The sequence below is a fragment of the Squalius cephalus genome (assembly GCF_949319135.1).
Source record: "Squalius cephalus genome assembly, chromosome: 19".
Taxonomy (NCBI): domain Eukaryota; kingdom Metazoa; phylum Chordata; class Actinopteri; order Cypriniformes; family Leuciscidae; genus Squalius; species Squalius cephalus.
Window position 1 is genome coordinate 21,419,702 of NC_137140.1, and position 26,724 is coordinate 21,446,425.

Below are 26,724 nucleotides of genomic sequence, written 5' to 3' on the forward strand. Positions count from 1 at the left end.
GCTATCATGTTTTGCTATAGGTGTATTTTTTGGCATGTCAGTGGCATTGATACTACATTGTTTTAAACACATAACACGATTTTTAGATAGGCCAGCAAAAATGAATTCTTATTTTTAATTTAAATAACAATACAGAAAACAAGCAAGGGTTGTTAAAACTGGATAAATAGGTTATATCACAAATACATTCTCAAACGCCACAGGTCACAACAATACAAATTAAGTCAGTGGTAAGTTTAAGAACAGGCTCACTCGAAGAACTTTATTGACGTTATATTATTATATAAGATTACATAATACTATATTATATTGACGTTAACAACTCTATCAATGGCTGTTCTTGGGAATTGTTAAAAGCCGAGTTTTCCTAAGGAAATAATTTGAACAGAAAACTAATGAATCGATTGCTGATATTACTAAATAACCCCAATTCAAATATATGGGCACTATATTAGGTTTGTTGAAAAAATCCTCTAGATGGCAGTGGATTACAGATAAACTGATTTATGAAGCTCATGTATAGCCAAAACATTAGATGGGGGTTTGACCACCATGTGAAGTATTGCATGTTTAACTATGATGAACAAAGAGACATAATAAATAAATGAACAATTTTAACAGTGTCTTTTCCTCCACAACAAACAGTTCAGGGAAATATATTGTGATCAGACTATTTTTAACACATGTTAAGCGGTAATGTTATCAAATTATACAAAAAGTGTCAAAATATTATTTAATTCTGTGTATTTAGTATACATACAATTCTAGATATATCCATTGTAAAATAAAGGAGTTAGGTTGAAAAAGAATAGATTTGCTCATCAGAGGATTTATCAGACTGGCTTCATGGAATGATAAATTAATGAAACTGCATATTTTATTGATTTTGATTTATTTTAATAAACATTCCATTTTAGATGTTTTTGTATCAGTTCATTGGGATTATCCTTTGTTCAATCATTAAATTACTGTATTAGAAAGACGCACCGTTTAATTTCAAATGTATTTTATTGCTCAGTGTAAGTAACATAACAGTCCATCAGTACATTTTTGGAGGTTATTTTGGGTCACCTGAACATTCATTATTTTTAAATAGGATGATTGCCTTGAATCTCTATTAACTGAGTTCATTCATTGCTTCTGTAGGACAGCTATGAGATGACACCGCTGTGTGTTTGTACAATGCCCGATCAAGATCAATGACCTGGCCCTGGACATGGATTTTCTCCAGACACCCATGCAGGTGATGTGTACTCTTTGTCGCCTCACTGTCATCTGAAAAAGAAAAAAAAAAGAGTTCTGAGAATCAACTCAAACAAATCCTCTACTTCAGTAAAGTAGCAAGATTTGTTAAATATACTCCCTGAGATAAGACACAGTTGTCTACCTGACAGATACAAGTAAAATATAAAGAATTCAACACAAAACATCAAGGATATTGGTAAATGGAAGAGTACTTGAGCACGGAAATTCTTGCTCACTTCCATCTCGCAAATTTACCTGGCATTCCCCCAAAAGTCAGTAGCATCCCCTTTTTCCACATGGTGAAAAAGTCCAGACTTTCCGTTTCATGCACTGATTTGCTGTTTACCACAAGTGAATGTTTCAGTATGGTAAAAGTAAGTGTTGCAGGTTCACGGGGAAGGTCAACCGTTTCCGATCCCTCTTTCAGGCCCAGCTGCTCCTCCTGTTACAATGCAGATAATACTTAAGGTCCCATTAGTTCATTTTAGTTAATGCATTTACTGAAATGAACTAACAATGAGCAAAGCATTTGTTACAGTAGTTTATAAAAATACAACTGTTCATTGTTAGTTCATGTCAGCATAGGTCCTAACAAATACTCTTAATGTTTAAATTAACATGAACTAAGATTAATAAATGCTTTAGTATAATTTCTCCTTGTTAGTTCATGTTAACTAATGTAGGTAAGTAATGTTAACAAATGGAACCTTATTGTAAAGTGTTACTGATAAATGTAATGAAAAGGTTGCTTGTAATAGACCTGTAAAAAGTGAACAGTTGGATCAACTTAAAAAAATTACTTCAATTGGTAACACCTAAAGAAATTAAGTTTTCTCAACTTAAATTATCACGTTTTTCATGATAAAACATGATAATTTAAGTTGAGAAAACTTAATTTCTTTAGGTGTTACCAATTGAAGTATTTTTTTTAAGTTGATCCAACTATTCACTTTTTACAGAGGATCAGATGTTCATTTACATAAGTTTTGTGTGAAATAATCATTAGCGGTTTAATCGTTTAGCCTAAATGCTAATATTGCAATGAATTTTTGTTTATTACCTTGACATCTTTATGCCCATCTAACTCTTCCAAAATATACTGAAATCCTGTGCTTTGGAGACTCAACACCGTCCCAGTCCAAGATCCAAAGATCTCGACTGTGATACCAGCCTCTTCTGTCTTAAGTCCAGGAAGATCTGTCGTGATTATGTGCATGGAATAGATAACGTCATCTTATCTGCAATGTAAGTTTAAACATACATGAATTTTCACTCACCAGATGTATTAAACACAGCCACTCCAGTTCCTGGAAAATAGCTCCCTCTCTTGATCTCGGAGAAGCAGGGCCGGGGTTCCCATGTTGAGTCTGTATCCCAGGGGGTGCTGAGATTTAGCCAATGCCCTCCTCTAATACACGCATCCATTTCCGGTTGAAACTGAGTAATAAAAAGGACACCTATAAGTTTGTTTTATGTGTGGTCAGTCAATGTTATTCAATTAGAATATTATTGGAAAATACGATTAATCTTACTGGATGGAAGAGCTTTTGTTTGTCCACCAGCATGCCACCAACAGCCAGACGTATCTTTCCTGTTAGTTCTTCTTCTGCCAGGTTAGAATGGAGACCAACTACAAGCTCTGGCTTGTTGTTTACCTCTAGCACCACAAATTTGCCCTCACTGCGCAATTCCAGCTGTCCAAAATGATCAGAGAATACTTAGATGTTTGATCACATAATGAATGTTAATGAAATTATATTTGTTCGAAACAGAGCTTTAATTAGCATGTTTCAAAATGCCATGTTGATTCTGGATGTCTCAAAAAACCACACACATTTTTATTAAATTTTAAATTGTTTTATATATATATATATATATATATATATATATATATATATATACACTACCGTTCATAAGTCAGTAAGGCTTTGAAATACTTTTATTCCGCAAGGATGCATTAAATTCATCAAAGACATTTATGATGTTACACAAGATTTCTATTTCAAATATTTATATTTTTGAACTTTCTATTCATCAAAGAGTCCTAAAAAATGTATCACCGTTTCCACAAAAATATTAAGCATCACAGCTGTTTTCATTCATTCATTTTCATTAATTGATAAAGAAATGATTATTGATCCGCATATTAGAATGATTTCTGACATGTGACACTGAAGACTGGAGTAACAAAGCTGAAAATTCAGCTTTGCCATTGCAGGAATAAATTGCATTTTTAATATATATTAAAATACAAAGCAGTTATTTTAAATTGTAACAATATTTCACAATATTGCTGTTTTTGCTGTATTTTTGATCAAGTAAATGCAGCCTTGGTGAACATAAGCAGTAGTAGCCAGCAGTAGTAGCATACAAAGGGTTGTTGCTTTAAAACACTATCAGGTTTCAGAGAAATCAGTAGAGATTAAAAAATACAAACAGTATTTACCAAGTACCAGGCTCCATCATTGAGTTTGCGACCTCCTTTTACGCTCACTAAGATGTCTGCTTTCCCAATCTGCATTTCAGGTATGCCATCACGCAGTGAAAGCACAAACCAGTCCTGTCCTTCTTTGGTGTCTCCATAAAAGATGGTTCCCTCTGGGTCAAAGGTCCGAAACTCAAAGAAAGATCTGATGCTGTATGTGCGAGGTAAGACAGTGAATTCTACCACTGTGATTTTCTTTATGTTTAAATTAGATAGACGATGACCAGCTACTGCAGCCAAACACAAAGGAATTACGATTTAGAAAGTGAAGTGAAATCTTCACTCAACTCACCTTGTGATGTCCGAGAGATTTGCGCTCGTCTGCATTAAGGGAGTCCATTTGGACTGTCTGTGTGCAAGATTGACAACTCCCTTGCCGGATATCTGTCTCAGTCATCCCAAAAACCAGAGAATGGTTTTGACATCATACATCAAATATCATACAGCAGCCAAGCATGCTCAGATTACATTTAGACATATCTCTCTCACTCTTGCTAAAGGCTAGGTAAACACAAGCATCTGCAACATCCCAGGCAAGCCGCCAGTGTAAATACTACTCCTCCAGGCAAGTGTGGAACCAGGGTTCAGCGAATTCAGAGTTGAATACGCCAACAGTGCAATGACTTTGTCAGCTAAAGTTGCTTCCATGCCAGCCAGTCAGCTCAAAATATACATTGCCTGCAATGTCCTATCTTATGTAATTGGTTTTCCAATGTAGAATTCAGGCATGTCAGCAGGTGCATGGCTCTTTTTGTTGTTACAAAATTATATATATATATATATATATATATATACAGTATATATATATATATATTAGGGCTCTCAAAAGATTAATCGCGATTAATCGCATCCAAAATAAAAGTTTGTGTTTACATAATATATGTGTGTGTACTGTGTATAATTATTTTGTATATATAAATACACACACATGCATGTATATATTTAAGAAATATTTGCATACATATACTGTATATATTTATATAGTTTATATTATATATAAATATAATTTTTTTTAATATAAATAACACATTTTTCTTAAATATATACATGCATGTGTGTGTATTTATATATACAAATTTAATTATACACAGTACACACACATATATTATTAAAAACAAACTTTTATTTTGGATGCGATTAATCGCGATTAATCTTTTGACTGCCCTAATATATATATATCCTTTAAATATCATAGATGCAAAGAATTAAGAATTTTTAATTAATTATAAAAACTTAATGAATTATAAAATGTTTCATATAAATCCAAATAACTAAAAAATCAATTGAAGTGAAATCATAGAGATTATACAGTATTATCTATTTTATATCTAACCAATGAATTTGGCTTGAATAATTGTAGCTTTAATGTAATATTTCCATTACATAGTATATCACTTTACATTTTATCCAAATTGAATCCCTTTATGAGGGATTTAATTGAATTTAAGAATTTAATTGAAAGAAAAAGCAAATAACATTTATTTTCTTTGGCATTAATTGAACTCATTTCATACTTCAAAGTTAAGCTTATTTAAATAAATCTAATTCATCTGATATTACCAGAAGTCATATTTCTGAGTGTAAAGTAAGTGAGGATCAAGCAAGCAGGCAAGCTTCAGTATACATAGAATCTTCATTCATATGTGTGTTGTCAACATTTAGGCTTTACTTTTCAATTTCTGATGATTAAATTGCATGGTAACATTTGCTTTCGCAGTTTTTCACTTGCATATCATGTGTAACATAGTAAAAGGCACCGGTTTCTCAACATAGTTGCATAGTAAAAAACAAAGGCATTGGTGATTATGTATCTCTTGTAGCTTGTGAAATGCTAAAAATATATGATTTTTTTTAGACCTGTCTTTTAGAGATCTCATACTCACCTGATCACCTGACACTCTCCTGCACAGCAGAATCAGGTACAGGCCTAACAATAGTATGACCGCTTCCTTGAGATAGTTCATTCTCTTTTAACTCCAAAGATTACAACATGAGTAGAAACAAGAAATAATGGAATCAGACCAAAAGCTTTGGTTTAGCCGAATGCTGTCAGACTACCTCTCTGTCTCTTTCTCTGAGAACTGATTAAACTCCGGTCTAGCACACAGCCTCCCAGAAGACCAGAGACTATAAGGATGTCGACATCACAGAACCGGAAAAAATATTGATTTTGGGTTTGTTTGAGTGTATAGGTCTTTTGTATCCTGATAACATGGTGATTCATTTTACCAGTGTACTATCATAACCAGCGTTCAATTATATGCTTTTGTTATGATGTTTAATGACTACAGAAAATTAAGTGGGTGAGAGTAGGGCACAAAATGAAAAATGAATGACTGATTGGATGAATGTAGAGTACACTGTGTAAAATTTATACCTCTAGGGACATCAAGATAATATATAGTCTTTTGGGGTAGATAAGGTACAAATACATTTTGTGACTTCTGTTAAAGTTCAAACCTTTGCAGATTTCTTTCTGACAGTTTACCCCTAAAAAATAAAGATTTTTTTTTAAATAGCAGAGCAACTTATTTGTAAATCTTTTCACAAAGAGTGGATATTATAAATAAATAAATATACCATATAATATACTAGTACATATATAGTATATATACACAGTGGTGGAAATGGGCAAAATTCACTGGGCGGACTCTATTTTGAAAAAAATAAAAAATAAATAGAGGTCATCCAGGCTTTAGATGACCTTTCAGATGTTTAAAAACCTTTATAATCAATACTAACTAAATTATCTAAATTATTTATTTTATGTTTCATTTTACCCCCTGGGGTCGGCTATTGCAAATAATAAAAACAAAACGTTGTGTTTTTCATAAATTTACCCCTAAATACCCATATTTTTTCAAAATGATAACTGCAAATCCACCTTTCACTGCCTGGAATTCAGAATTGCAGTGATCCATTTGCGTAGCTTTCGCCATTCTGTAAAGAATATAGGCTACTTCAGATTTGTTGTCAAATCTAATTGTGCAGTCAATCTTAAAGCTCTTTCCCTTTTTATGTGTTTTTCAAACAAATGCTGCCACTCAGTCTTTTATGGGGATTTATGGTATTTTTATTATTTATTTGCCAAAACAAAAACTTTTATGATCAAAGACTAGTTTTACCTACAACCACTATATGGCTCCAGAGGATTACTCAATGTGTTTTATCTCTTTTAGATTTAAGTTTAGACATTTCTAAAATCATTATTATATCAATACAATTTTGTTTTTGATGTAGCTGATTTATCTTTTTTTAACAAATTATGTAAGAGAGAGCAGCTTCACCATTCTTTCTTCAAAAAGAAAAAACTTTTAATATATTCTAATTTTGTCAAGAATTATAAAAATTCGGCAATAAGCTCATCATTGTGCTAAAATAGTCTTGTTTAGTTTTAAAAACAAATTTAAAAAGCTGGTTATGTCTATTGTGATGTTTCTGCGCAAGTTCAGCAGAGGTTCGGGTTTGTTCCGATCAGAGCTCGTGAGCGGAGAGCGCATTTCTGAATATACCGCTCCGCTCGCTCATTCCGCTCAGGGTCGCTCGCTCAACCCAGAATGGCCTGCTGCCTGGTTCGAAAATATGCGGAATATGGCTGCCTCCGACTAAAAAAATGTTTTCTAGTCGACTAGTAGTTTTTCATAAAGCCATTCGTGGACAAATCGTATATTATTTTAATTACTTAAATAGGCTATATAGCCTACACAGGATAATGAGCGTCACAAAGAACCGGTTAAAGTAATGATTATGAATGTGTCTAAATTAGCATGGAGATATTTAATTGTTTATTAATAAACTGGTGTTTTCTGTGTCGCTGCAAAGATGAAGTTGACAATGCGGACTCGCCATGAACGCCAGAGAGAAATGCACACTTCATATGGATTTCATAATCAGAGAGTAACCTATTTCTTTTGGTTTTGAATATTTTCGTTTAAAAGTAGACATTTCAAGCTTTCTATAATAGATAGCCTATATTTCTAAAATCTGAGTTTCGGCGCCCTCCATTCACGTGAAATACAAGTGATCGTGCCGGCATCTTATTACATTGTCTGCTATATAGGCTTTTGTTTCTTATTTATTAAATACAGGTAGCCTAATTGTTTGATAAAACATTGATCAAAATTAAGATACAATTTATACAAAACGAAAATCTTTTAAAAAGAGTCTTTCTTCAAAAAAAAAAAAACTCTTATCCATGTCATCTTTCTCGCGACCAGCGCCGTTGCTAGGAGGGCGCCAGCGCCTCTGCCTCGCGAGTGGATGATAGCCCTGAAGACGCCTAGCAATGGTATACCTTTAGTGGTAGTATACCTTTAGTGGTAGCATACCTTTAGTTAAGTTATACCTCAAGAGTCTTCGTAGCGCACTAAGAGACAACGCCAGGTATGATGCGATGCGTAAAGGAGATTCCAAAGCGCTCTTCTTTGGTCAGAACCATGGAGAGCGATCGTGGATAGTTCCGTCCTATGCACCGAAACTTTTTACAATGCAACAAAATATTCAAAGAGCATCAAGCTATTAAAATCTATATTATGTACTTACAGATAATATAACAGTATATTAGTCATTAATTTTTCTTAGGTTAAACAGTGATTGGATAACGTTTTTAATTTAACGTTTTTAATTTAAGGCCTACCACAATTGGTCTGGCCCATTCAAAACTGGAATCCTGGCGCCGTGCCTGTTTTGTGCATCTCACGCATGTATTTCTGGATTAGCCTACAGTGTGCGTTTCTGGATCTGTCACTTTTTTTTTTTTTTTACTAGATACGTGTAACGGAAATTCGATTTCGAAATCCGAAAAGCTCTTTTCGAACAAAACAACCGGTTAATTTTAAGATGGCCATTTTTATTTTTATTTTAGACCGGATCATTTCAGCTAATACAGCTTACCCATACGAAAGTTTCTGTTATGACATCTGTTAAAGTAACGGTTTCTATTCAGATTTTCGAACAATATTACAGTTCATCATCCAATATTATTTATTTACCTCAAGCGGTCTGTTGTGAAGTTCTGTGAGTAGTAAGAAAGACGCGCACTGATAGAGAAGCATTTCCATTGGCTGCAGTCTGCAGGCATTGGCCAATAACAAAAGATGACATAGCGCAGCCAATTTTACAGAATGTCATTGATAAATATCAATATCCCTCTAAGTTTTTATTATCATGTGCTACGTTTATGTAGCTATTATACTGTAGATAAAATATAGTAATCGTTACAATGTCCACAAAAAAAATTTATAATAATAATATAACCATTTTTTTTTTCAACTGGAACGCCGTCCCCCCTCGAAATTCACTCCCCCCACTCCGTCCCCCCCCCATTTCCAGCCCTGTATATACATATATATATATATATACACTCACCTAAAGGATTATTTGGAACACCTGTTCAATTTCTCATTAATGCAATTATCTAATCAACCAATCACATGGCAGTTGCTTCAATGCATTTAGGGGTGTGGTCCTGGTCAAGACAATCTCCTGAACTCCAAACTGAATGTCAGAATGGGAAAGAAAGGTGATTTAAGCAATTTTGAGCGTGGCATGGTTGTTGGTGCCAGACGGGCCGGTCTGAGTATTTCACAATCTGCTCAGTTACTGGGATTTTCACGCACAACCATTTCTAGGGTTTACAAAGAATGGTGTGAAAAGGGAAAAACATCCAGTATGTGGCAGTCCTGTGGGCGAAAATGCCTTGTTGATGCTAGAGGTCAGAGGAGAATGGGCCAACTGATTCAAGCTGATAGAAGAGCAACTTTGACTGAAATAACCACTCGTTACAACCGAGGTATGCAGCAAAGCATTTGTGAAGCCACAACACGCACAACCTTGAGGCGGATGGGCTACAACAGCAGAAGACCCCACCGGGTACCACTCATCTCCACTACAAAATAGGAAAAAGAGGCTACAATTTGCACGAGCTCACCAAAATTGGACAGTTGAAGACTGGAAAAATGTTGCCTGGTCTGATGAGTCTCGATTTCTGTTGAGACATTCAGATGGTAGAGTCAGAATTTGGCGTAAACAGAATGAGAACATGGATCCATCATGCCTTGTTACCACTGTGCAGGCTGGTGGTGGTGTAATGGTGTGGGGGATGTTTTCTTGGCACACTTTAGGCCCCTTAGTGCCAATTGGGCATCGTTTAAATGCCACGGCCTACCTGAGCATTGTTTCTGACCATGTCCATCCCTTTATGACCACCATGTACCCATCCTCTGATGGCTACTTCCAGCAGGATAATGCACCATGTCACAAAGCTCGAATCATTTCAAATTGGTTTCTTAAACATGACAATGAGTTCACTGTACTAAAATGGCCCCCACAGTCACCAGATCTCAACCCAATAGAGCATCTTTGGGATGTGGTGGAACGGGAGCTTCATGCCCTGGATGTGCATCCCACAAATCTCCATCAACTGCAAGATGCTATCCTATCAATATGGGCCAACATTTCTAAAGAATGCTTTCAGCACCTTGTTGAATCAATGCCATGCAGAATTAAGGCAGTTCTGAAGGCGAAAGGGGGTCAAACACAGTATTAGTATGGTGTTCCTAATAATCCTTTAGGTGAGTATGTATATATATATATATATATGTGTATATGTGTGTGTGTGTGTGTGTGTGTGTGTGTGTGTGTGTGTGTGTGTGTGTGTGTGTGTGAAATATATAATATTTTAAATGATTGAAATATATAAAATAAAATAATATAAATATAAAATAATAATATCATTTTTTTTATTTATAATTAATTTTAACATTATTTATGTGTATTTTTTTTTTTTTTTTTTGTGTATGCAGACTTTACCTCTTCTCATCCTCAACCTGGCAGTTAGTCTGATTGCATAACAAATGAACTTTGAAAGGTCCCTGATGTTTGTTCATTCAGTACTGTGTAACCTTGATGTATATTTTGTTCTTAGAATGCAAAAATTGCACCTAGTTTGGTATATTTCAGACTAAAACTAACAATCATCAACAGTTGTCAAATTAATTATTGAAAACTAAAAGTTCCACTATTTTAAGTATTTCATTCATGCACTGTTTTCGATTTCTGGTTACAGCCTGTATGGTCCGGGTCAAATTTACCCTAATTGGATTCTATACAATTCCCCAAAAATCACACTGTGAAAAAAAACATACAATCATGTACAAATAATTAACTTTTAATATCAATACTTTTCACACATTACAAAGAATAAATATCTGAATTTGTGATTTATAAAAATGTTTTAACCACTATTTTTAAGACTACCCCTCCCTGACACTCGTGGTGCACTTGCCATTATAAGTTTATAACAATATCTTGGTCTAAACCTAAAGTAATCTTGACAAACTATATAGCACTTGAAAGCTTTTAGATTCTGCATTTGTGATGTGGTGCCAAACTATTACACACGCTCTGATTCTTTCCGTATGTTTTTTGTGTTTTTTAGACATTGAATTAAAATAAAACATGTACATTATTTTATATATTTAAAATTTTCATAAACTTAAACTTCTATAAAGTTTTTCAAACTTTACGTTTACAACTTTTTTTACTTCTTTAATAATTTGTGAAGTGTTCCCTTTAAAAAGATACCAAACTGAAGTTTGATTTTTTAACAAATTAAGTTGGAAAAATCATTTTCAAGTCTATGCGGAACAGACAATTAACAGGTAAAACAACTTCTTATTTTTACAAACTTTGAAAAGAAAAAGTTGTTAAACTCAGCAAGACACGGGCACCTCAGGACTAGAGTTGAAGAGCTCTGGCAAACAACAAAGAAGCGTTTTGTATTTTGTGTCTGTACAGTTGCTTTTGAATTTCTGTATGCACATTTCACAACACATCAGCTCGTTGAAACTTTGCAAGCATGTTCATGATCCTAAATGAAAAAAACACATTTTTTCACATTTCATATATGTGGCTGACAAAATATTTTTCTGTATTGAAATAAGTGGGGAAAAGCTTTTTGTAAATTAATTTACTGACTTTTTTTTTTTGTTGCAATTTAGAGCTCTCTTTTGCACTTCTGCATTTTGTTTTGAATGTTGTGTCAAAACTGCCAACACTGCATATTGATGATGAATTCAAAGATATTTTGCACGTCATCAGGTTAATACTTTATTTGTATGGTTGTAGCATAGACAGAGGGAGAAAAGAGAACAGGAGCAAAGAAATTAACTGTTGATTGTAGACTTGAATCGGCAATGCCAGCAAACCTCTGTATTAAATGGTCACAAAGTCAACAAGACACAAATAAAGTTTTCAAACATTTCACTTCTTTGAAACTGCCCAAATATAATGTGGACCTCTAAAACAATGGCACAATATAACATTGTCACAAAATACCAGACAATTTAGTCACATGCCTACAACTATGACCAAGTGCAGAACATATGTAGCTGGTAGATTTAAGTCACTTTGATTGAAAATTCAAGGGTCCTTGTTCTGGATGGACCAAGAAGAGGCTATTTTTTTGTAGTTCAGGCATTGTTCAAAACCAAACGTACTGGACAGATCTGTGATTATTTCAGTACATATGCCCCCAAAAGGCATTACTTCATTTTTAAAATATTTATCCTTTTTCTGTGCAAATATTCAGTAGTCTATCCAGATGCTGACTGATAAATATTTTTTTTTTAAAGTAGGACTAGAAGTAGTAATAGTAGCCCACACAGCCACAAGTGACCTCTTTTAAGCATACTATCTACTGAATTTCATTGAATGTTTGCTGATGGATGAAACAGGAACATGAGAGCGTAACTCATTTTGATGTTCCTCAAAGTAATACTTAAATAGAATGTTTTATAGAAAATGGTATCACAATTTCTTCTTTGTAAGGTGCGTTCAGATTATGTGCATATACTTATTAGCTTATTTAAATAAAAAGGCATCTTAAATGTAAACATCAGAATTTTTGATTTAGTTATTTTAAACCAGTTACTGATTCAGAACAATTGATCCAGAACAATTAACAATTGATATTTGGGCCGATATTTAAACCCAATTAGACTTAAATACTCAATGAAAAAAAAAAAAAAAAATACATTTACAAACCCAATGTTATTAATTCTCTGAAAATAATTGTTACATTTTTATGTGAACCTCTCAATGGTTGTTACTAACGGTTTTTACATTCGTTTACACAAATTTAACATTTACTTTTTGTTTAACCAATCACTGGTACAGGTAGTTGATGCAATTCATTCATTTATATATTTCTAGAATTTATGTAAAAATGTTGTCATGGTGGAGAAAATACAGCAAAAACAAGAGGTCAAACACAAGTTTGTTGGTAGCTATCAAGGGAGATAGACCTTGATTTGGTTTCCTTTTCCTTTACCACAACACACCCTTTCTCTCACACACCACACTCTTACAATGCAAACAAAAGGCTTGTACTCATACCCGAGTGAAGCTACATGATCCACAACCATTCATTGCATTGTGTTTTACCCTCAGGAAATGAACAGTGCTGCGGCTACATTGCACAGTTTCACACATAATTCAAAGGGAGAAGGTAAAATATTGAGAATAGACAGGGAGAGGGTGTTGGAATGAGAAAGATGTGGAGATGGAAGGGCAGTATTTGAAAGGCTTTCGTAATGCTTGGGGAAAAGAAATAAGGCAACATAGGAGTTTTTCTTTTTGGTTTTAGATTTGAAAATTTTGATACTGAGGGGTTAAAAAAGAGTCCAAAAAGTTTTGTGAGTACATGCCTCAAGAGAAAAAGCAGGAGAAAATGAAATGAAAGAACCACATATGAAGGAAAATTGAGTTTTGTGACAACACCAGAAGATACTGAAGAAGCAATTGTTGCTCATGCGTTGTGGTTATATTGAATCCAACTTCCTTGACATATCCCTAAGACTACTGTATATATATATATATATATGAATACCCCATAGCGGTTCGATATTACATGTTATTTTTCAAGTCAGCGTACAGAAATGATCTACCAAACTATCTTTATTTTTTAACCTCATGACTAAATTACATTCATATTCTTATGTACTTGAATGAGCTTCAAGTACAAGCCTTGTCTCACTACCAAAAAGGGAAAAATATATAAATCAAACAAATAATATAGTGAAAAACAAAAGAAAAAAAAAACAAGAAAGTACAAGGGAGAGCTCAAGCCACTCCAGTGCTATAAGTCCCATAGTGCAAGCCCTGCAGGGGCGTCAGGACTGACTGACGTCCTCTCCTTTTCTTCTCTCTGCGAGAGAGAATTTGCTAACCAACAGAAATGGTGGCTTGCTTGTAGTAGATTGTTTTCCTAAAACTAACACCAGCTACTGCCTCTTACAAGTAGCCTAAACGATTTTCTCTGTCTTTATAAAGGAAGCTCCATTTATGCTAACATACTGCCCAGCTGCGCTTTTCTCCACTTTACTCCCAAATTTTGCTCACACTCTCACTCTATTTTAATCTCTGTTTGTCTCACTTTGTTTCACCCATTCTGTCACGTCTCAAATTCAGTCAATGAATGGAGTGTCTTTGGTGGACACCAGGGGGCAGTGGGGAGGAGAAGGCCACAAACATGGAGTCGACTGGAACGTATGTTGTTGGAAGAGATGAAACAGTTGGCAGGAGTATTGGAAGTACACAGACTTATTTCATAAATGATCAAGGATTAATACCCACATCCTACAAAACGAAACTATGTGAAACACAATCTGTCTCTATACATAACATGGTCAAAAGTAGAGTGGATTCTAAATCACCATACATTTGATCTTGTCATGATAATCCTGGTTAGTGAAGGCATCACATAATAATATGTTTAGTCCATATGACATGTAGCTACACCATCAAATTGCTATGCTATGACTTACGAAAGAAGAACTTCATCTATGTTTTCTATTTACTGACCTATTAAGATTATAATAGCTTTTCCAGGAATGATGATTTTACGTGAACTTCCATGGAACTGACCAAGGCTGATGCAGCACAATGATTTTAAGTGTGCATGCCTACACCCCCAACACACCCCACAAAAACACTTACACAAACCTGCAGGCACACATAAAGCCGGAATACTGAAAAACACATGACTGGAGTACCGATGTAAGATATGACACTATGAGCTACCCCAAAGTCTCCATGCATTACCTCTATACAAAATCACACTCTGTACACACTCATGCATGCGCGCACACACACACACACACACACACACACACACACACACACACACACACATGCTCTCTCTCTCTCTCTCTCTCTCTCTCGCTCTCTCTCACAAACACACACACACACACACATAAAACAGCTGCTGCATCTTCCTTCCCTGTGTGTTGTTCATTTTGCTTTCAATGATAAGCCACCCTTGCATTACTATAAGCAGTATAATTAACACAACTATTATTATCATTATTGTTGTTATACTGTCCTTATTATGGGAAACAGACAGAATTCATTTAGCAAAACACACATCCTGTTAGCTGTTATTGTTCCATGTGTTATCCATAATATCATAATGATTCTGAGGATGGATACCCAAGCTCTAATGACACTACAGAAGAGGCAAAGAAGTGGTGTGTTGAAGGTGCATCTTGGCAGTGCCTAAAGGGGGCGTTATCTTTTTTGTTCTTCACCCCCTTATAATCTTTCCTCCTCGTCTTCAAGAAACCCCTCCATCTTTCCATCACATTTGATTCCTATGTATGCCTATGCATTTGCTGCATTACAAAAGAGAAGTAAGAGCTGTGCAAGAGTCAGTTAACAAACAGAAAAAAATAATTTCCACCCTTAATGGCCTCCTCTGCTCTTTTACAGGTATTCCCTTGCTGCCAATGTGTACTCACTTATGGGTTGTCCTGCTTTGTGCTACTGTTGCCGCCACTGTTGTATAGGCTGGGGTTCACTACTAATGGATGGGGTACTGTGCCTGTTAAAGGGGCGGCAGCGTAATTGAAAAAAGGCAAGAAGGGCAAGGGCTCTTTGTCCCCTGATGCCATCATATTTAGAGTCATTGGAAGGGCAGCAAGGTTATAGGGGTATGGCAGTAGCTGTGGGCCATACAGTAGGTGATAGGGGTCAGGGTAAAAGGGCAGTTTAGCAGAGTCAGAGTGGGATACCATCTTCCCAAGTGATGGAAAAGGTAGGGGTCCAGCAGGGTAAGACATCAGGATTTGCTCCTCCTGTTTCTTACCAGAGCAGTACCCTCCAGGTATGACCAAGGGAAGAGTAAGCTCCTGGACAGGGTAGCCTGAGCCCATGTGGTATTCTGTAGGAGTGAGAGAGGTGTTGTCCTTTGATTCAGGCTCTGCTGTGGGCACTTGAGAATGTAGCAGGGTGTGGGAAGAAGGCTCAATCATCCCAGCTGAATTCGCTTGCAACATAAGACCCTGTTTTTCTGTGTTGTGCCTTCCTCTGTGTGATTGGCTTTGCTCCAGCTGTGGTCGCAACTGTAGGTCCAAGGGTCCTGGAGAGTGACAAGGTGACTTTGAATACCTTTGAGAAGGTCCTTTTGGAGTGGTTTGAATGACAGAGCATGTAGGAGATGGTATTGGACTGAGTGGTTCCTCTTTGGGCACTACCAACGACACCTCCTCATTACAAGACTGTTCCTTTGAGATGTTGGATGGATGTTTAATCTGTTGATCAAGCTCTCTCTTTTTTGCCAGTATTGTTGTCATGGATAAGTCTTGGGCTTGGCTGCTGGATTGAGGAAAGATTCTTAGATCCTGAGCATCTTGTAAATCACTGAAATCTTCATTTGGATTAATGTCACTTTCACTAAACACATAACCTCTGCCTGTTTTTAGTGATATGGGTCCAGATGGAGTTGTTTCTCTTCTAATCTGAGGCTCTGTCAGCATTTCAGAAACCTGGACTTGCCTGTCGCTCAGCGTTTGGCTTCTTTTCTGTTGGTTTAGTGTGTCTAAATTCCGTTTTTCTGGCGTTCTGTAGTCTAGGCACTCTGCACCATTCATTACTAGTACACTAGGGAGGTTAGGAGAGATGACGTTAAACCTTTCTAAAGTGGGACTGTGGATAACTTGGGAAAACTGTGCACACAATGGACTGTGGACTTTGTCATTAGTTGCCACTTTGGGACTTTCACAATTTCTGACTCTTTGGTGTTCTTCCATGTTCTCACCTAGTTGGTTGTCAGTGATTTGACAGTCTGGTTTGGAGTAATATATGACAGACACAGGCTGTACTTGCTCACAATTGGCATCTAAACCTTTGCTTGGTATAGTCTCCGCTGTAGAAGGTGCGTAGCTTGACATGTCTTGCTTTTCCTGTGTGTCTTCAACCTCGGTTGAACTGCCTAACTCATGTCGCTTGAGGTGGCAATTGAGTGCAGCAGAGGTTTTGCAGACCTTATCACATTGTGAGCATGTATATCTGATCAAAGGCCTCCTGCCCAAGCGAACTGGGCTGCCTTTCTCTATGGACCGTCCATCCACTCCATTCTCATCCACTTTCATTTCCACCTCATTTTTTGATGACTGAGAAGTGAAGAAAGTAGGGGCAGACAGGGGCTTGTTTTTGGGATGCTGAGTTCTCTGATGTTCCTCTAGCTTGGACTGTGATGGGAATGGTGCCCTGCAAAGCATGCACACAAATTCAAACAGATGTGTCAACTCATGTTTGTCTCGTTTCCTTGGGCTGGAGAACCAGCGGCCACATGTTCCGCACTCAGATGCCTGATCTTCTGACCATCTTTGCTTGATGATAGAGGATGCTGTGTGTTGAGGATTGAGTGTAGCCTGAAGAACAGATGAAGGGAGAGGGAGATCAGGCTTTCCATGAGTTCCCTTTTCTTTTTCCTTCTGTTCTGTTCTTGAAGAGACAGGAAAAGTGTGTGGCGTTTCTTTGACTTCAGCTTTCTGTGGATCACTAACTTCTCTCTGCTCTTTCTTTACTTTTTGTCTCCTTTCCTCTCCCTCATCTGCATCTTCATTCTCAACTTCTTTATTAAAATTTTTTATGAGTCTCTCAGCTCTCCTCATAGGCCTCAAGGATCGTTTATAGTGCATTTTGCGTTTCCAAGCTTTTGCCCCCTGCATATGAAGAGCCTTTCGCTTGGGTTTGTAAGAATAGTAAGGCCTCCATAGGTTGTCCTCCACATCATGGTCATTTCTGTCCTCCCTGACCTCCTGCCGGAAGAAATATTTCCTCACCTTACCTTTGAGTTTAGGGTTTTTCCATTTGGACTCCCCTTCCTTTCCTTCCTGACTGGAGTTGCGGTGTTTATGTTGGTGGTGATGGGTGTGCCGTTGCTCTCTCTGGTCCTCTTGTGATAGGTTACTCTTTTTGAGTTTGCTGCGTGTAGGGCTTTTGTCTCTCCTTAGATCTGTTTCAGAGATGCTCCGTTTGACAATGGCCTCCTCGCCTATGCGCACAGTAATCTGACAAAGTGGACCGCTGCCTTTGACTTCCGATCCCACTGCTAAAGGTATTGTCTTTGTTGACTCTGTTTTATTGTGAACTTTTCGTCCCTTGTGAAGTTTCTCTGTTGGCTGTCTGATTTTCAAGACCTCTGGGTCTAAACTGACAGCATCCCACTCCCTGTATGCCTCTGTGTGCTCTCTCTGGCTATGTTTTCTAATCTGTTTATGACCTGTCTTTGTATGATTTTCTGGACTTCTTTTTCTCTCCTCAGAATCCATCTTATTTCTGTGAACAATGACAGAGGAAGAAACTGCAGTGCTGTGCATGATGACTGATGGTTTGCTGTGTGCAAATGCAATGACTGAAGAGACGGCTCCTTCTGGGCACTTTGGATTTTTTCCTTTGCCATTGCTACCTGACAGCCATAAATCTGACCCCTCTGTCTCTCTGGGTTCTTCTGTAATGTCTGTTTGGGGAGAAGCTATTTTTTTACCCTGCTCTACATCCAACCTGATAGGGAATCCCTCAGGCTCAGCCTTGATGTCTGGGGTTTTAAGATCTTTCAGGAAAGACTCCAATTTCTTTGTGTCTAGAGGTTGTGGGAGGCTGCCATCTATAGATAAAGGCAGGGTAACTGATGAATCAGAAGTGAGTAGTTCATCAGCCATTGGCTGACTATAGGTTTTGTAAGGTCTCTTTAGAGATCGCATGGGCAACAGGCGGTACAGTTTAAGGCCATTGACCTTCTGCTTGTAACCGCCATTGGCTGTTTTCTCACTTGAGATCAAGCCAGGATTGATACCATGGAAAGCCTTTTGGTGTGTTTTAAGGTTGTAGTAGGTAGGAAACGCCTCCCAGCAAAAGATGCATTGGTAGCGCCTTTCACCAGTGTGCCACACCTCATGTTTGGTGCGGTACTCAGCCAGAGCAAAAACCTTGTCACAGTAGTGACAGGGATACTTTCGGCGCCATGAATGCACATTGGAGTGTCGCTTCAGGCTAGACAAAGTCATGTAAGAGCGCTCGCACACGGAGCAAAAGTAAATGATATGTCCATCTACCACTTTTACAAAGTGATCCTCTTCCCCCAGGGCATCCCTGCAAGTCAGTGTTTCAGCATGATGGGCATAAAGGTCGCGCACTTTCTTTATGGGTCGTCCAGGCCTTGTTTCTTGTCCAAGCTGTTCTGGCTCTGCAGCCTCATCTGCTCTCTCCCCCTCCACTTCACCCTCCTCCAGGGGCTCTTCTTTGGGTGGCACTGGAAAAGCTGGCAGCCCTTGCCTGCAGGTGGCCTCATGGGATTGCAGCCTTTTATTATGGATGAAGGCTTTGCCACAGTGGCGGCAGCTGAGTACTCGTCCCCCCCGATGGAGACGCATGTGAACAGTGAGGGACGAGGCAGTGCTGAACAGACGGTGGCACACCCCACACAGTAGTTCTGGCTTCGGCACTGCCTTAAAGGAGTCATGGAAAGATGACGTGGGGAGAGTCAAGGGGGAGGAAGTTAGAGAGACAGACGAGGGTGAAGGAGGAGGAGGAGGGGTTGATGAGGATGAGCGAGGGTTGATGCTAGGGAGAGGAAGGCTCAGTTCAACATGGAGGCTGTTTGCCTTGCGTTTTTTGCCTTTTGAACTCTCTGGATCCTTTACACCTTGGTCCTGGTAGGCTCTTGCGCTGAGGTTGAAAAGGATGTGTGCTGTTTCTGTTGTTGAATGCTCTTTGTACCCATTATTGAGACTAACCCCAGCTGTCTCTTTTGAACAGTCCATTTTATTAGAGTGTTGTAAGGGAGATTTTGGGTATCGGGTACCACTTCCATCAACAGAAAATGACAGAGATGGCTTGCAGTTCTTACTGACTGGAGCAGTTAGATCAACTGGGAAGGAGGAGGAAGAGCATGGTAGGCGCTCAGTTTTTGATGACATTTTGGATAGCTGTTTGTCTCTGAATGCTTCCCCCTTCCATGCTGTGCCATCTGAGCTGTCTCTGTCATGGTCATCAGAGGAGGAAGTAGGGTGGGATGAGGAGCAGTGCTTCTGTCCAGAAAAGCCAGGCAATCCAGCACTGAGGGGAAAACTGAGCGATATCCTCGTAGTTTTGGCACCATCTGCCTCCTCCGTGCCCTCTCCCATCCTGTCTCCTCTCATGTGTTTATTTCTGTGTTTCATTGGATCCTTGTACAAGTTCTCTAAGATGTTCTCCAAGGCTATCGTTGGCCAACAACAGAGCACTAGACAGTCAAAGGGTTTATCTGTAGTCCAGAAGGTCCAGGAAAAGACTTTAAAGAGTGTCTATATCTTCAGTGCAGAAGTTGTCGATTGAAGGATGATGGAGAACAGAAATTTCAGATCAAGAAGATGGCAGTTCATGGAGGTCAAGTTCAGAGATGACGACTCCTATGTGTAGGTAACATTGTGCATCTTTGATTATCTTGGTATAAAACAGGACGGGGATTGCCGTGCATTGAACATTCAGCTCCAAGAGTGCAGCGCAGGTGTGGAGAGGGTCCCAGCCATCCTCTCCCGACACCATGACCCCGCTCTTTGTCCTGCAACAGAACGAAAATAATTTGTTTTCAAATATTTTGTTTTAATCACAGGAAACATTGTAGATTTTAGACAACCACAAACACCAGAGAGTTTTGTGCTAGTATTAAACTGACAAGAAATACACATGACAAAAAGTATGCACTGTGTGGTGGCAAATCAGTGAGCTAGAATTTGCTGCCTATAAAATACAAGTTAGCACCAAGTAAGCAATCCATTATGGTAGTCATACACATGCAGACAAGTCAGACAAGGTTGGCTGCAGTCATCTCAGTTTCTGAATTTGGCATGACAAAATCTGAAAGTGTGGAAAGAATCTCAGCAATCAACCCCACTGAGTCACAGCATTCGCTTCACCTAATTGAACACTGCTAAGATTTAATTAAGATTTCCCCAACAGGGTGTTATTTATAGTCAAAGTGCTCCAAATATGCCTAGACTGAACAGGTACCAAAATATAGATGGCCTTTTGAACTGAAGCATCTTGTATTCCTGATAAAGTTATTTGGATATATGTATAAATATGCAATTTTACTATATAGCATGTAATGCAGAAGACAGAAGACTGTCATGTCAGTTTTTCTTTAGCAGTCTGAGAGTGAATAGTCCACATTGTTGTTGCATTCATAAACCTTTTTGGTTGCTTATTTAATGATCATCTTGTTTGCTTAACCTGTTTGTTAGCCATAAAGAAAGAGCATTCTTAGTTAGCACTAATGATGCGACACCAGAGAAAATCCCCAGTCATGGTTTTCTGCCTGCGTTTTAGCCAGGCAGGCAGGCAGGCAGGCCTCTGTAAAATTCCACAAGCAGCCCTGAACACACTGAAACTAGGTCAGCACTGTTATTGCAGAGAGAGAAAGAGAGGAGGAGGGAGAGCAATGGAGAGAGAGAGAGAGAGAGAAAGAGAGAGAGAGAGAGAAAGAGAGAGAGAGAGAGGTGGGGAAGAAAGCGAGATACAGGCCTGGAGACAGGAACAGCCACAAACACACACTTACACATGCACATGCACATGCACACATGCACACACACACACACACACACACACTAACACACACACACACACACACACACACACACACACACACACACACAGAGGCAGTCAACAAGCTGCATGAGCACACAAGCGTTCTCCTCTCAACACGCAAACACTTTTGCAGGCGTGCAGGCACATATGAACCGGTCTGTCTGTAAACAAGTGGCTTGACAGCTAGCGTTACCCAGCTCACCATAAATGCAGCTGCTGAGAGTGTGCAAAGGATGTCCTGCATAATAATAGATGTTACATAAGAGTATATTTAGACAGGAAGAGTTGAAAAAATTATTTAAACCTGTCCGGCACTTGTTGTGACTGGCCGCTATGGCGTAAAACAAGGCCTAAGGATGACACAGTTTTACATGGTGATCGCATAGTGAATGGACAAACACATCTGCCACCCCCTCATTTTCTCTGTGCGTCTGTCCCTATTTATCTCTCCCTCTCACCCTCCTTTTTCTTCACATATGACGCACACACTGCCTCTCAACAAACAGTTCCTGGCGCAAGAGGCTGGCCAAGCGTGACAAGGCCTTTGCCTTCCCCCTCAAACTGCCCCTCTACTCAAACATCTGACCGATTGAAAGAGTTAGAACTGAAGTATTAAAGTGTTGCATCTTGCTAAATGAAATATTATGTCAAGTCAATTTAAAAAAAGGGTTGGCAAATTGACTTTCTCCCAAATGTAGGAAATTGAAAACAAGCGTCACATCTGCGTCATCCGCTGGAACGTAAAGTGCATGCTAGTCAACCAGGTAAAGATTTTCAATTTACGCACATGAGGCCGCTGTTTTATAATGCTGTCACCAGTGGGTTAGAAACTGAGAAGAGGCTTGGAAGAAGCCGGATAATGAGCTAAAGGTCTTGAATTTAGCTGTGCCAGTGAAAGAGACCATGGACTGAATGGCAGTGGAAAAGGGTAATGAGTGAAGGCCGCCTGTTTCCGTGTGGCCGTGACGGGGCCCACCAGGGTGAGGCTGACTGTGAAAAGGGGGCTGTCGCGAGATACTGAACTCTGCACAACCCCCTGCCAAAAACATAGTGGAGCCAGCCAGAGGATAGATGAGGGGTAGGGAAAAGAGCAAAAAGGAGGAGTAGGCTGTTTTGGAAGAGCAAGAGGGAAGCAGTTGGGAGATGGAGAAGGATGAGGTTGAGTTTGTGGGTGAATGTCCTCACTCCTTGCTTTCCCCCTGAGCAATTTATGGTATCTTTGTGATTTGGCATGACGGGCCATGCTCCAGCGAGTCTGCCCGTTTTACACGCTGTGTTCGACATGGTCCACTGAGTTTAAACTTGACAAGTGATTCCCATGAATCTGTTGCTGTAATATGATCAAGGACAATATTCTAAGTAGAGCAAAACTGGAAGAAAATTTCATCACAAATAGAGTGAGAAACTCCACTAGTGACCTGGCTGAAGCTACTTCCTCTAGATCATGCCTGAACCTGCTTCCATAATGCTTTAGTTTGTTTTGGAAGACGAGCAGCCCTGCCATGTTTCCGTTCTAACATTGATACCTCTTTTGCTACATTATGGCAGAAACTTTATGCTAACATATGCCAGAGTTTAAATTACAAATATCCCATGCTAGCAGACTTGAACCCATAAGCGGTGACAGTAAATTAAATTTGACCCTGGCATATATTCAACTCACTTCAATAAAACCATACAACTTGGCTGCTTGGCTTCTAACGACCTCTGACCCTATGGCCTTGTAGGGGTTGTGTATCACTAAGTATGCTACACAGTAAAAAAAAAAAAAAAGTTGTAAATTTGAAAATGAAATGTGCATCTTATAATATCATCCACCATCTGTAAGCACAGGTAGATGCTGTTTTTTTAGGGCTCCATATTTCAAGACGCCACTTGGTCATTAATTTTAAAACCGAGTCCTTCGCTATTGAGATAATTTCATCAGATGTGAACTTACCACAACATAAAGTATCCAAATTCAGCAGAACATAAATATGGAAAGAGAACGCAAAAAGTATGAAGCTTTATTCTCATTTTACTTTAATCTTGGAGCGACTCACCAGCCCTGAAAAAGAACTGCGTGGTTCAGCCACAACAGCGGAGGATAAGGGAGACAGGCCTTGATTAGCACACACACAAACCCACACACACACACACATTTCTGGTGTCTACACAAAACCAAAACAACATCGATATGATATGAGAGTGTCACAGAAATGCAAGAAGCAGGAAGAGGTGAAGACAGAGAGATAGATCAGAGGAAAAAGTCTCTCCTTCTCGCTCCCATTCTCCGCTAGGCAAGCACACAACAAGACAACGTACCTCGGAAAACCTTCTGCTGCATCTCGGCTGCGATGTGTTCTCTCTCTCACTCTCTCACTTTCCCTCCCTCGGTCTGTGTGTCCTGGTCTGCGTGTTCCCGTGTGCGTGTATGAGTGAGAGAGAGAGAGAGAACACAGGGAAAGACAAGCGCGTGCATACAGGCAGCGCTATGTAGAGGGCAGAGACGACTCTCTCGCACTCTGACTCTCCCCCTCCTTCTGCCGCTCTATCTCTCCTTCCCTCGCCTGCACTCTCGCTCACTCTCTCTCTCACACTTCAGTTTGCCACTGACACATGATTCTGGGCTGTTTTTGCATTTTTTATCTACCCCAGCCTCGTACCCCTTACTCACCCGCACCCACCCCCCAGCCTCATTTTAATTCCAATTCTCTTTTTTATTCTACATTTTTTTGTTCATTAGACACACACTTTCACCATGCACACTCTCTACATACACCAAGCCTGATGATAGCAAGGAAGGGAGGGAGAACGGGAGCGAGGGAGAGAATGAGCGAGTGAGAGGACGCCATTTAAGCAGTTTGTTACGAGCACTGCCAGTCCCCAAAATGGCTGAAAACAAACAGGAGCCATGCCAACAGAAAAAAAGCTTGGCCATAGAGACACGAAGGGAAAGAGATAAAGAGTAGGAGTGGGGAGAAACAGAGAGACGCCAGACAATACTTGGGTTAAACTCTTTAATAACTCTAAATAAGTGAGGTAGCCGAAGGAGAGATCAAAGAGAAAGGCATGGACATGCACTTTGGTTTCCATTTTCTCCTCTCTTTTACTTTCCCTGACTGAAAAGAAGGACGTTTATGGCAAGAAGCGGTGGAACAGAGGAGTAAACATTGGAGTCTTTGGCCGAGACGGCCCTCTATGACAGATTTGGCCTTCTCGCCATTATCTGAAGCAGAGAAATAGCACCTCTATGTACTTTTTGTCCTGCCTTCATTTGCTTAAACATTTAGTCTGACATTTGCTGGATCGATCAATCCAGTTCACTGTCAATGCGTAATCTATAGCTATTACAAAGTTCAGGAACCACCTGTTTTAAAACTGTTCTACAGAATTGTGTGTGGAGGACTATGATTTAAAACTGTCTGTCTTGACATTCAGAAATATTTTGGACCTGCGGAGAGAGCAGGGCAAGAGGATAAAGGAAATTCGGGTTTTTACTGAATTTTTTCTCTCGCTTCACTCTTCCTCTTTTATCCCCTTTTCTTCATGCCCAAATTTCTGCCGAACAGCTCATTATACCCCCCATCCTACGTTCCTTTCCCCTGTGCCCCTCGGTCCTTCTCTCTATTTTTCCTTTCTCTTTCGCACTCCTTCTTTTTCTCTTCTATTGTATGCCAGCCCACTTGTCTCCATGGGAACTCGGTTTGGAAGGGGTGTTGTTCTTATGATCTCTCCGACTTGGTGGAACTTTGTCACTTTTCTCACACCTTTCTCAGATTCTGTTTTTCTACGGGTTCTTATTGTGTGCTCGATTGTAAAACGTTAATTTCACATGTTTGTGTTTTGTCGTTTGAAATGATTTGTTTCTTGCAATGTTTATTTTGTAATTCATAATAGGCAATGTAACTTATTTAAAGAGGTTCACCCCAAAGTGTTTGATATTTTAAGTTATGAGCTGTTTGGGAATAGGTTTAGGAATAGGTTCAAAATGCACTGTAAAGCTGTAAGACATTTTGCCATAGTCAATATTAAGTGGTGCCAGAAAACATGTCAATATATTTAGGCAATGCATGTTTCATCACTTGGTGGGGGAAAGAAAATGTAGTTGTTGATAAGGAAGTTCTATGGAAGTTTGTCTATTTGATTTAAGATACCTTTGAGATAAGACTTCAGTTCAAGTCAAAGTCAGTGTGATAGCAAATGTTGTGAGAGTGACATTTAATGCAAGGATCATGCACTAAGTAATTATACATTCATCCTATTATGTTATTATTGTAATTTTATTATAACTTTTTATTTCTTGCTCAAGTGAATAAGAAGAGGCCAGACAGAGGTGGTCTTCACAAACTAGAATCAGCCATTCAACTCTGCAAACAAGCTTTGTCATATTCCAAATTATTGTATTTGTCATTTGATTGCCTCTAATCTTTGTCTGCTGTGAAAATAGGTGGCTCAAATGTTCCCCTGCTCACTGCTGATCAAAGGCCGTCTTTAACATGACATATGGATCAGCAGACACTAATGAGAGGGCAGTGGCCAGCTGAATCTCCACGGTAACAAAAGAGGCTGGGACATCTGGAGTCAGCCACACACAGACTCCTGGAGAGTTTTGGGGAAGAGGGGGTCGTCAGATGTCCGCCTGCAATGGGTGGACTGGATAACAAATATGGCAGTGGGCAGATGAATGAAATGTCAATTTAACCCTCTGAGGCTTGGTAGTTTTTATCAGTACAAAGAATCCATGTTTGCACAGCTTGTGTAAAAAAAAGAATATATTTTCATATTTATCAAAAACTGTACAGATGACATTCATTTAGTGAAATAATGAAATTAAATCGTTTCTTGATTTCAATTTTGTAGCTATTGTGTTGTAGGCAACTTTATGTACAACCTGATTTATATTAGAGCAGCTGATAGAATGCTCATAACAGCAATAAACTCTTTCTCTGGCTATGTAATTGTTCTACTTTTCTATTTTTATGTTAACTTTTGATTTTGTTATACCATTTTCCAATTATTTTTAAACCAATAATTTTTTATAGAGTTGCCATCTCAAAAACATTATAATTATTTTTTTATACATATACAGTAGTGGCCAAAAG

General features: G+C 38.7%; 2 protein-coding genes across 2 annotated transcripts; both read right to left on the reverse strand.

The window, feature by feature from the left end:
• Positions 1-989: 989 nt before the first annotated feature.
• On the reverse strand, positions 990-5,884 carry shbg (sex hormone-binding globulin). The gene is made up of 8 exons (XM_079850521.1): positions 5,614-5,884; positions 4,023-4,114; positions 3,692-3,881; positions 2,778-2,939; positions 2,523-2,682; positions 2,306-2,442; positions 1,501-1,687; positions 990-1,275 (listed from the first exon to the last, which is right to left on the reverse strand). The coding sequence occupies exons 1-8, from the start codon at positions 5,692-5,694 to the stop codon at positions 1,118-1,120; spliced, it is 1,167 nt and encodes a 388-aa protein (XP_079706647.1). The 5' UTR covers positions 5,695-5,884; the 3' UTR covers positions 990-1,117.
• Positions 5,885-13,474: 7,590 nt separating this feature from the next.
• On the reverse strand, positions 13,475-24,408 carry zbtb4 (zinc finger and BTB domain containing 4). The gene is made up of 2 exons (XM_079850522.1): positions 23,945-24,408; positions 13,475-20,615 (listed from the first exon to the last, which is right to left on the reverse strand). Exon 2 carries the CDS (start codon positions 20,233-20,235, stop codon positions 15,529-15,531), a length of 4,707 nt encoding a protein of 1,568 aa, XP_079706648.1. The 5' UTR covers positions 20,236-20,615; positions 23,945-24,408; the 3' UTR covers positions 13,475-15,528.
• Positions 24,409-26,724: the final 2,316 nt, after the last annotated feature.